General features: G+C 44.6%; 1 protein-coding gene across 1 annotated transcript in view; it reads left to right on the top strand.

Moving 5' to 3' along the window:
* Positions 1 to 12254, top strand: part of LOC121877131 (polypeptide N-acetylgalactosaminyltransferase 2-like) — a gene marked incomplete at its 5' end in the record, with an annotated part of 44427 nt that overhangs the window by 18610 nt on the left and 13563 nt on the right. The window contains one exon of the mRNA XM_042382751.1: positions 12003 to 12090. Within this exon, the coding sequence (XP_042238685.1) occupies positions 12003 to 12090 (88 nt within the window). The remainder of the gene's footprint in view (positions 1 to 12002; positions 12091 to 12254) is intronic.

Below are 12254 nucleotides of genomic sequence, written 5' to 3' on the forward strand. Positions count from 1 at the left end.
TATTGGCAGTCCATTGCAACTCTCCTCTCCCCAGTCATTGCAACACTTGCACCACTGGATCAGGAAAAGGAGAGCCAAGATATGTGGTTGCAGCCTGCGCTCCTGCCTCACCACATAAATCAACTCACGTGCAGCCATTATTAGCTCATCATACTCCCATCATCATCAAAACCCCTATACCCTAAAATGTGTTTTGGCGACGGACGAGTGACAAAGGGAACAGGCAGAGCTGACTCCCAGGAGTCTCTAGTCACAATTCTGCACATGGGCGACACAGATAAGATGGTCGTTTATGCACTGGGATCTAGGCAGCAGTGCAATCCGGTCCAGTCTGTGTGACTGAGCAGCCCTTATGAGGAGCCACTCTGCTCACCCCACATGGGAGGGAGCTAGAAAAGGTGCCCTAAACATTACCTGCCTAAAATAACAACCTAGATGGGTAACTGCACCCAGTAAGGTCATCCTTATGCGGTCGAAAACATAATCAAAATCACAGATCCAATCAAAAACAAACTACTGTATGCAACCTCTTATGGTCGCTATATGGAATGTCAGGACCCTTCTGGATACTGGCACAAATGAACTTCCTGAAAGAAGAACTGCCCTTGTGGCAAAAGAGCTGGCTAGGTATAACATCGACATAGCAGCCATTAGTGAGTCCCAGCTCCCAGATGAGTGTCAACTCACAGAACCGGAGTCTGGCTATAACTTCTGGAAGGGTAAGCCTGTTATGGAGAGTATCCACATTTACAGAGTTGGCTTTACCATCCGCCTATTGGGATCAACGAGCGCCTCAAGACGCTCCGAGTCTCACTGAATCACTCATGTCATGCCTTTTTCATCAGCTCATACACCCCAACACTGGATGCAGAGGATGACATCAAGGAAGCCTTTTACGCCGACCTTGACAGACTGCTAACCTCTGCCCCAGAGAAGACAACGATGTGCTCCTTGGTGACTTCAATGCCAGAGTTGACAGAGATGCTGACATTTTGCAGGGAACCATAGGGAGAAATGGACTAGGCAGTTGTCATCCCACCGGCCTACTCCTCTTCAGCAAGTGTGCTACACACAACCTCACTATCACCAAATTCCTGTTTAGGCAGGCCGACAAGTTCAAAGGTTCGTGGCAACATGCGCGATCCATACACTGGCATCTCATTGACTACATCATTGTCAGAGAAAGAGATCGCCAAGATGTCCTCATCACCCGTGCCATGTGTGGCTCAGTCGCACTTCATATTGCCCCATAACGGCGATGGCAGAAAGCCTCCAGAAAGGGTTTTTAACACCAAGCCTCTGGAGGATCCAGCAGTAGCACATGCTCTCAAAGAGTAGCTCGAACATGGGCTGATAAACAACCCCAACAACGTAATTTCTAGTGCAGAATGGGATATTCTCAAGACTGTCATGACAAAAACCTACAGAGACCCTCGGCCAGATCTAAAGAATACACCATCAATGATAAACGTGCTGCTTTAAATGACTGACAGAACAACCCTCAGTCCCGGGTCAAAGCTGATACTTTCCGCAAGAAGAAAGCGGCAGCCCAGCAGGAACTTCGCAATCTAAAGAACAACTGGTTTAAAAATAAAGCATGAGAAATACAAATTTTGCAGATCAGCACAAGATGAGCGAATTTTAAAATTCCACAAAAACATTTTATGGGCCAAAATCGTGGCTCAGCCTCCTCCGCTCATCCGACATTAACTCCATAATTAAAGACGATGAAGGCTTCCTTCAGCGGTGGAAAAACATTATCATTCACATCTCAACAGAAACACTGATGTGGATGTCCTGACTACCCAGCAGGTCCCTTATCATCCAGAGCTGACCCTCCTCAGCTATCCTCCATCCCTGGATGAGGTAGCTACTGCCATCAAACATGAAAAATAACAAAGCCTCAGGGCCTGATGGGATCCCAGTCGAGGTGTATAAAGCAGGAGGACCTCTGCTTACCAGCCGTCTCCACTCTCTCCTGGAAAATATTTGGGAAAAGGAAGTAATCCCCCAAGCTCTTAAATATGACTCCATCATCAATATTTATAAGAACAAGGGAAACCGGGCAGACATTGGCAACTACCGCAGGATCTCGCTTCTGTCCGTAGCTGGCAAGATCATCGCCCGAGTCCTCCTAAACAGACTTCTTCTTGAGGCGGAAAACTTCCTCCCACAATCTCAATGTGTCTTAGACTATCACGTGGCACCACTGACATGATCTTAGCTGCCCGCCCGATCCTCCTCTTCCTCCACCCAGAGTATTGCCGCCTGCCTGGAGCTACATGAGGCATGTTACTAATACTGGGTCAACATCTTGTGGGGCCACGAGTTAATAAAGGAGGAAGAGGAGGAGGTGGGAGTGAGAGGGGTGCAGGAGGACGAGGAGGAGGAGGAAGAGAGGCCAGTATATTCTGCCAATATTACCACTAAAATCTACATATTGGTGATAGTCTATACGCTTCTTCCTTCCTTCCTCCTTCATTCCCTCCCTCCTCCTCCTTTATCTTTCTTCCTTCCCTCCTCCTTTATCTTCCTTTCTTTCCTCCTCCTTTATCTTCCTTCTTCCCTCCTCCTTTATCTTCCTTTCTTCCCTCCTCCTTTATCTTCCTTCTTTCCCCCTCCTTTATCTTCCTTTCTTTCCTCCTCCTTTATCTTCCTTTCTTCCCTCCAATTTATCTTCCCCTTCTTCCTCTCCTTTATCTCCTTTCTTCCCTCCTCCTTTATCTTCCTTCCTTCCTCCTCCTTTATCTTCCTTCTTCCTCCTCCTTTATCTTCCTTTCTTCCCTCCTCCTTTATCTTCCTTCTTTCCCCCTCCTTTATCTTCCTTTCTTTTCCTCCTCCTTTATCTTCCTTTCTTCCCTCAAATTTATCTTCCTTCCTTCCCTCCTCCTTTATCTTCCTTTCTTCCTCCTCCTTTATCTTCTTCCTTCCCTCCTCCTTTATCTTCTTTCTTCCCTCTCCTTTATCTTCCTTCTTTTCCCCTCCTTTATCTTCCTTTCTTTCCTCCTCCTTTATCTTCTCTTCCCTCCTCCTTTATCTTCCTTTCTTTCCTCCTCCTTTATCTTCCTTCTTTCCCCTCCTTTATCTTCCTTTCTTTCCTCCTCCTTTATCTTCCTTTCTTCCCTCCAAATTTATCTTCCTTCCTTCCCTCCTCCTTTATCTTCTTTCTTCCTCCTCCTTTATCTTCCTTCCTTCCCTCCTCCTTTATCTTCCTTTCTTCCCTCCTCCTTTATCTTCCTTTCTTCCCTCCTCCTTTATCTTCCTTCTTTCCCCTCTTTATCTTCCTTTCTTTCCTCCTCCTTTATCTTCCTTCTTTCCCCCTCCTTTATCTTCCTTTTCTTCCCCCTCCTTTATCTTCTTCCTTCCCTCCTCCTTTATCTTCCTTTCTTCCCTCCTCCTTTATCTTCCTTCTTCCCTCCTCCTTTATCTTCCTTCTTTCCCCCTCCTTTATCTTCTTTCTTTCCTCCTCCTTTATCTTCTTCTTTCCCCCTCCTTTATCTTCCTTTCTTTCCTCCTCCTTTATCTTCCTTCTTTTCCCCCTCCTTTATCTTCCTTTCTCTCCTCCCCTTTATCTTCCTTCTTTCCCTCCTTTATCTTCCTTTCTTTCCTCCTCCTTTATCTTCTTCCTTCCTCATATCTTCCTTCCTTCCCCTCTTTTATCTTCCTTCCTTCCCTCCTCCTTTATCTTCCTTTCTTTCCTCCTCCTTTATCTTCCTTCTTCCTCCTCCTTTATCTTCCTTTCTTTCCTCCTCCTTTATCTTCCTTCTTTCCCCCTCCTTTATCTTCCTTTCTTTCCTCCTCCTTTATCTTCCTTCTTCCCCCTCCTTTATCTTCCTTTCTTTCCTCCTCCTTTATCTTCCTTCTTCCCTCCTCCTTTATCTTCCCTTTCTTCCTCAATTATCTTCCTTCTTTTCCCCCTCCTTTATCTTCCTTTCTTTCCTCTCCTTTATCTTCCTTTCTTTCCTCCTCCTTTATCTTCCTTCTTCCCCCTCCTTTATCTTCCTTTCCTCCTCCTTTATCTTCCTTCTTTCCCCCTCCTTTATCTTCCTTTCTTTTCCTCCTCCTTTATCTTCCTTCTTCCTCCTCCTTTATCTTCCTTTCTTCCCTCCATTATCTTCCTTCCTTCCCCCTCCTTTATCTTCCTTTCTTCCCTCTCCTTTATCTTCCTTCTTTCCCCCTCCTTTATCTTCCTTCTTCCCTCCTCCTTTATCTTCCTTTCTTTCCTCCTCCTTTATCTTCCTTTCTTCCCTCAAATTTATCTTCCTTCCTTCCTCCTCCTTTATCTTCCTTTCTTTCCTCCTCCTTTATCTTCCTTCCTTCCCCTCCTTTATCTTCCTTCTTTCCCCCTCCTTTATCTTCCTTCTTCCCTCCTCCTTTATCTTCCTTTCTTTCCTCCTCCTTTATCTTCCTTTCTTCCCTCCAAATTTATCTTCCTTCCTTCCCCCTCCTTTATCTTCCTTTCTTCCTCCTCCTTTATCTTCCTTCTTCCCCTCCTTATCTTCCTTCTTCCCTCCTCCTTTATCTTCCTTTCTTTCCTCCTCCTTTATCTTCTTTCTTCCCTCCTTATCTTCCTTCCTTCCCCCTCCTTTATCTTCCTTTCTTCCCTCCTCCTTTATCTTCCTTTCTTCCTCCATTATCTTCCTTCCTTCCCTCCTCCTTTATCTTCCTTCCTTCCCTCCTCCTTTATCTTCCTTTCTTTCCTCCTCCTTTATCTTCCTTTCTTCCCTCCATTATCTTCCTTCCTTCCCTCTCCTTTATCTTCCTTTCTTTCCTCTCCTTTATCTTCCTTCCTTCCCCCTCCTTTATCTTCCTTCCTTCCCCCTCCTTTATCTTCCTTTCTTCCCTCCTCCATTATCTTCCTTTCTTCCCTCCAAATTTATCTTCCTTCCTTCCCTCCTCCTTTATCTTCCTTCCTTCCTCCTCTTATCTTCCTTTCTTCCCTCCTCCTTTATCTTCCTTTTTCCCTCCAAATTTATCTTCCTTTCTTTCCCCCTCCTTTATCTTCCTTTTCTTCCTCCTCCTTTATCTTCCTTCTTCCCTCTCCTTTATCTTCCTTCCTTCCCCCTCCTTTATCTTTCTTCTTCCCTCCTCCTTTATCTTCCTTCCTTCCCTCCTCCTATATCTTCCTTTCTTCCCTCTTCCTTTATCTTCCTTTCTTCCCTCAATTATCTTCCTTCCTTCCCTCCTCCTTTATCTTCCTTCCTTCCCTCCTCTTTATCTTCCTTCCTTCCCTCCTCCTTTATCTTCCCTTTCTTCCCTCCTCCTTTATCTTCCTTTCTTCCCTCCTCCCTTTATCTTCATTCCCTTCCCTCCTCCTTTATCTTCCTTCCTTCCTCCTCCTTTATCTTCCTTCCTTCCCTCCTCCTTTATCTTCTTCCTTCCCTCCTCCTTTATCTTCCTTCCTTCCCTCCTCCTTTATCTTCCTTTTTCCCCTCCTCCTTTATCTTCCTTTCTTTCCTCCTCCTTTATCTTCCTTCCTTCCCTCCTCCTTTATCTTCATTCCTTCCCTCCTCCTTTATCTTCCTTCCTTCCCTCCTCCTTTCTTCCCTTCCCTCCTCCTTATCTTCCTTTCTTTCCTCCTCCTTATCTTCCTTTCTTCCCTCCTCCTTTATCTTCCTTTCTTCCCTCCTCCTTTATCTTCCTTCTTCCCCCTCCTCCTTATCTTCCTTCCTTCCCTCCTCCTTTATCTTCCTTTCTTCCCTCCTCCTTATCTTCTTCCTTCCCTCCTCCTTATCTTCCTTTCTTCCTCCTCCTATCCTCCTTTCTTCCCTCCTCCTTTATCTTCCTTCCTTCCTCCTCCTTTATCTCTATTCCTTTCCTCCCTTTATCTTCCTTTCTTCCGTCCTCCTTTATCTTTCTTCCTTCCCTCCTCCTGTATCTTCCTTCCTTCCTTCCTTCTCTTAATCTTCCTTGTGAGGTGTAGGGTGCGGTACAGCTGACCACAGTGTGAGGTACAGTCTGGCCAGGTGACAGGTGTACTGGCTGGAGGGTAGCTTCTTGAGTAACACAGTCATAACGCCGGGTTAATAGGTACCCTGGCCGTGACCCAGAATTAACAACTGGGCATCCACTCTACAAACTGAATTAGTTGCCATACTCATAGCTATTATATTGCTTGAAACCACTGTTACTGACAGTCTCATCATCACTGACTCTCTATCCTCACTACTTGCCCTTCACACCTCGACTCAGGTTGTCACGCTCTGTCTCTGAAGCCAGACACAAATATGCGTACCTTGTTGGCCGGGGTGTCAAGGTCAAAACTGTTGTGGATCCTCTCATAAACATGACAGAGTTGATGCCTCGCCAAACTCGCGTCTAAAAAGACACCGTTGAATACAATTTGGGTCTGTCAAAAGAACCCTTAAAACTGTAATTAGGAAAGAACTTATTGATGAATTTGACGCAAGCAGAGTAGTGCAAACAGGCACTAGTCGATCCATTGTTTACCATGATGAGATGTATCAAGTGAAACATGTATATGGGGCAAGTAACAAGATCACGAGATTACAAAATGTTGTAACCGCTAGATTAAGGTTAGAGATATAAGTACCTCTGCAGTATGTTCTCAAGCAGATGTAAACAAACTAGTAAAGTGTGTGGCCATACATATGGCCACACACTGAACACTACGTCCTCGACTGTGTGAAGATAGAACCTTTTAGGACAGGTCCAAGCACACTGTGTGTGAAATGGCACAACACTTCATCTCTAATGGCAAGATAGCCGACATATTAAGATTGTATCCACTTTTTGCACTTTGTAACTATATCATTTCTCATGTACAGAACCAAATACACAATGTGCTTGAATACCACGTAGATGTGAATAACAAAGTGTGAGGCCAGACATACTGCCTCACACGCCTGTACTCACGCAGTTGTGAATAAGTTACCCTTTATGTATAGAACTAAACAAATAATGTAATTGAAATACTGTGTAACATTCAGTGCCATAATATCCTGACAACGGGGGTTAATTATTATGACCCTTTGTAAACTCTACTCTGTAATCCTTTTGCGCTACCGCTCACAGGATGAGTGTGGGGTGCACACAGTAAGCTGCCAAAGCGGCAAAATAAAAAAATCAAATCCTGGGTCAGGTCTTACTGTAGGGTGTGTCAACATATGTGGGTTACCACGTGGTCATCTACTTACTGTTATACTGTATGTGTGGGAGGCAGCTAACAGTGTGAGGTACAGATAACAGGGTGAGGTACAGATAACAGTGTGAGGTACAGCTAACAGTGTGAGGTACAGATAACAGGGTGAGGTACAGATAACAGTGTGAGGTACAGATAACAGTGTGAGGTACAGATAACAGTGTGAGGTACAGATAACAGGGTGAGGAACAGATAACAGTGTGAGGTACAGATAACAGGGTGAGGTACAGATAACAGGAGAGGGTACAGATAACAGGGAGGTACAGATAACATGAGGTACAGATAACAGGGTGAGGTACAGATAACAGGGTGAGGTACAGATAACAGGGAGGTACAGATAACAGGAGGTACAGATAACAGTGTGAGTACAGATAACAGGGTGAGGTACAGATAACAGGGTGAGGTACAGATAACAGTGTGAGGTACAGATAACAGGGTGAGGTACAGATAACAGGGAGAGGTACAGATAACAGTGTGAGGTACAGATAACAGGGTGAGGTACAGATAACAGTGTGAGGTACAGATAACAGTGTGAGGTACAGATAACAGGGTGAGGTACAGATAACAGTGTGAGTACAGATAACAGGGTGAGTACAGATAACAGGGTGAGGTACAGATAAACAGTGTGAGGTAGATAACAGGGTGAGGTACAGATAACAGTGTGAGGTACAGATAACAGTGTGAGGTACAGATAACAGGAGGTACAGATAACAGGGTGAGGTACAGATAACAGTGTGGAGGTACAAATAACAGGGTGATGTACAGATAACAGTGTGAGGGTACAGATAACAGTGTGGAGGTACAGCTGTGTGAGGTACAGATAACAGTGTGAAGTACAGATAACAGGGTGAGGTACAGATAAAAGTGTGAGGTACAGATAACAGTGTGAGGTAGAGATAACAGGGTGAGGTACAGATAACAGGGTGAGGTACAGATAACAGGGTGAGGTACAGATAACAGTGAGGTACAGCTGTGAGGTACAGATAACAGTGTGAGGTACAGAAAACAGGGTGAGGTACAGATAACAGTGTGAGGTACAGATAACAGTGTGAGGTACAGCTGTGTGAGGTACAGATAACAGTGTGAGGTACAGATAACAGTATGAGGTACAGATAACAGGGTGAGGTACAGATAACAGTGTGAGGTACAGATAACAGGGTGAGGTACAGCTGTGTGAGGTACAGATAACAGTGTGAGGTACAGATAACAGGGTGAGGTACAGATAACTGGGTGAGGTACAGATAACAGTGTGAGGTACAGATAACAGGTGTGAGGTACAGATAATAAGAGGTACAGATAACAGTGTGAGGTACAGATAACAGTGTGAGGTACAGATAACAGTGTGAGGTACAGATAACAGTGTGGAGGTAACGGTGACAGATAACAGTGTGAGGTACAGATAACAGGTGAGGTACAGATAACAGTGTGAGGTACAGATAACAGTGTGAGGTACAGATAACAGTGTGAGGTAGATAACAGGAGGTACAGATAACAGTGTGAGGTACAGATAACAGTGTGAGGTACAGATAACAGTGTGAGGTACAGGATAACAGGTGAGGTACAGATAACAGGGTGAGGTACAGATAACAGTGTGAGGTACAGATAACAGGGTGAGGTACAGATAACAGTGTGAGGTACAGATAACAGTGTGAGGTACAGATAACAGGTTGAGGTACAGATAACAGTGTGAGGTACAGATAACAGTGTGGAGGTGCAGATAACAGTGTGAGTACAGATAACAGTGTGAGGTACAGATAACAGGTGAGTACAGCGTGAGGTACAGATAACAGTGTGAAGTACAGATAACAGGTGAGGTACAGAAAAGTGTGGGCAGATAACAGTGTGAGGTACAGATAACAGGTGAGGTACAGATACAGGGGTGAGGTACAGATAACAGGGTGAGGTAGCAGATAACAGTGGAGGTACAGCTGTGTGGAGGTACAGATAACAGTGTGAGGTACAGATAACAGTGTGAGGTACAGATAACAGTGTGAGGTACAGATAACAGTGAGGACAAAAAAACAGAGGACAGATACAAGAGGTACAGAACAGGTGAGGCAGATAACAGTGTGAGGTACAGATAACAGGGTGAGGTACAGCTAGTATGATAACAGGTGAGGTACAGATATAGAGTGTGAGGTACAGATAACAGGGGTGAGGTACAGGATAACAGTGAGGTACAGATAACAGGTGTGAGGTACAGATAACAGGGTGAGGTACAGATAACATGTGGAAGTACAGAACAGTGTGAGGTACAGATAACAGGTGAGGTACAGATAACAGTGTGAGGTAAAAGCGTAGGATAACAGTGTGAGGTACAGATAACAGGGTGAGGTACAGGATAACAGTGAGGTACAGATAACAGTGTGAGGTACAGATAACAGGGTGAGGTACAGATAACAGTGTGAGGTACAGATAACAGTGTGAGGTACAGATAAAAGAGTGGGTACAGCAGTGTGAGGTACAGATAACAGTGTGAGGTACAGATAACAGTGTGAGGTACAGATAACAGTGTGAGTGTACAGATAACAGTGTGAGGCAGATAACAGTGAGAGGTACAGATAACAGGGTGAGGTACAGATAACAGTGGAGGTACAGATAACAGGTGAGTAAGCAGATAACAGAGGTACAGATAACAGTGTGAGGTACAGATAACAGTGTGTGAGGTACAGATAACAGTGTGAAGGCAGATAACAGTGTGAGGTACAGATAACAGTGTGAGGTACAGATAACAGGTGAGGTACAGATAACAGTGTGAGGTACAGATAACAGTGTGAGGTACAGATAACAGGGTGGAGGTACAGCTGTGGAGGCAGATAACAGTGTGAGGTACAGATAACAGTGTGAGGTAGAGGTACAGATAACAGTGTGAGGTACAGATAACAGTGTGAGGTACAGCGTGTGAGTACAGATAACAGGAGGACAGATAACAGGGTGAGGTACAGATAACAGTGTGAGGTAGATAACAGTGTGAGGTACAGATAACAGTGTGAGGTACAGATAACAGGGTGAGGTACAGATAACAGTGTGAGGTACAGATAACAGTGTGAGGTACAGATAACAGGTGAGGCAGATAACAGTGAGGACAGATAACAGTGTGAGGTACAGATAACAGGTGAGGTAGATAACAGGAGTACAGGCTGTGAGGTACAGATAACAGTGTGATGTACAGATAACAGTGAGGTACAGATAATAGTGTGAGGTACAGCTAGTACAGATGTGTGAGGTACAGATAACAGTGAGGTACAGATAAAAGTGTGAGAAACAGAACAGTGTGAGGTACAGATAACAGGTGAGGCAGATAACAGGAGGTACAGATAACAGTGTGAGGTACAGATAACAGAGGTACAGAATAACAGTGTGAGGTACAGATAACAGTGGAGTACAGATATAACAGGGTGAGGTACAGATAACAGTGTGAGGTACAGATAACAGTGTGAGGTACAGATAACAGTGTGAGGTACAGAGTGTACAGATAATAGTGTCAGTAAAGGTACAGATAACAGTGTGAGGTACAGATAACAGTGTGAGGTAAAGATAACAGGGTGGTACATAACAGGTGAGGATAACAGTGTGAGGTACAGATAACAGTGAAGAAGGGTGAGGTGATAAATTTGGAAACAGATAACAGTGTGAGGTACAGATAACAGGGTGAGGTACAGATAACAGTGAGTGAGACAGTACAGTAATAACAGTGTGAGGTACAGATAACAGTGTGAGGTACAGATAACAGGTGAGGTACAGATAACAGATAACAGTGTGAGGTACAGATAAACAGATAACAGTGTGAGGTACAGATAACAGGTGAGGTACAGATAACAGGGTGAGGTACAGATAACAGTGTGAGGTACAGATAACAGTAACGATAACAGGGTGAGTACAGATAACATTGTGAGGTACAGATAACAGTGGTGAGGTACAGATAACAGGGTGAGAGGTACAGATAACAGTGTGAGGTACAGCTGTGTGAGGTACAGATAACAGTGTGAGGTACAGATAACAGGGTGAGGTACAGATAACAGTGTGAGGTACAGATAACAGTGTGTGAGGTACAGATAACAGGGTGAGGTACAGATAACAGTGAAGATAACAGTGTGAGTACAGATAACAGTGTGAGGTACAGATAACAGTGGAGGTACAGATAACAGGGTGAGGTACAGATTAATGTGAAAGTACAGATAACAGTGTGAGGTACAGATAATAGAGGACAATAAGAGGGGTACAGATAACAGAGTGTGAGGTACAGATAACAGGGTAACAGTAAAGAGGTAAGATACAGTGTGAGGCAGATAACAGTGTAGTCAGATAACAGTGACAGATAACAGGGTGAGGTACAGATAACAGTGGAGGACAGATAGGGTGAAGTACAGATAACAGTGGAGAGGCGATAACAGTGTGAGGCACAGATAACAGTGTGTACAGATAATTGAGGCAGATAACAGGTGAGGTACAGATAACAGTGTGAGGTACAGATAACAGTGTGACAGGATAACAGTGAGGTACAGATAACAGAGGACAGATAACAGTGTGAGGTACAGATAACAGTGTGAGGTACAGATAACAGTGTGAGGTACAGATAACAGGGTGAGGTACAGATAACAGGGTGAGGTACAGATAACAGTGTGAGGTACAGATAACAGTGTGAGGTACAGATAACAGGGTGAGGTACAGATAACATTGTGAGGTACAGATAACAGGGTGAGGTACAGATAACAGGGTGAGGTACAGATAACAGGGTGAGGTACAGATAACAGTGTGAGGTACAGATAACAGGGTGAGGTACAGATAACAGGGTGAGGTACAGATAACAGGGTGTTAAACTCACAATTTTACTCGACAGAAGCCCAACAGTTTGGTGTGCCCCGTGATTGACGTCATCGACCAAGACACACTGGACTACCGGGCTGCTGGCACCGTCCTTAAGGGAGGTAAGTGCCATGGTCATCTACTGTGTTCGCTAACGGTGAGTGCCACTACCTCACTCTTAAGGGAGGTCAGTGCCACTACCTTATCGTTAAGAGAGGTCAGTGCCACTACCTCATCCTTAAGAGAGGTCAGTGCCACTATCTCACCCTAAAGAGAGGTCAGTTCC

The sequence above is a fragment of the Homarus americanus genome, unplaced genomic scaffold, assembly GCF_018991925.1.
Source record: "Homarus americanus isolate GMGI-L3 unplaced genomic scaffold, GMGI_Hamer_2.0 scaffold29612, whole genome shotgun sequence".
Classification (NCBI taxonomy): domain Eukaryota; kingdom Metazoa; phylum Arthropoda; class Malacostraca; order Decapoda; family Nephropidae; genus Homarus; species Homarus americanus.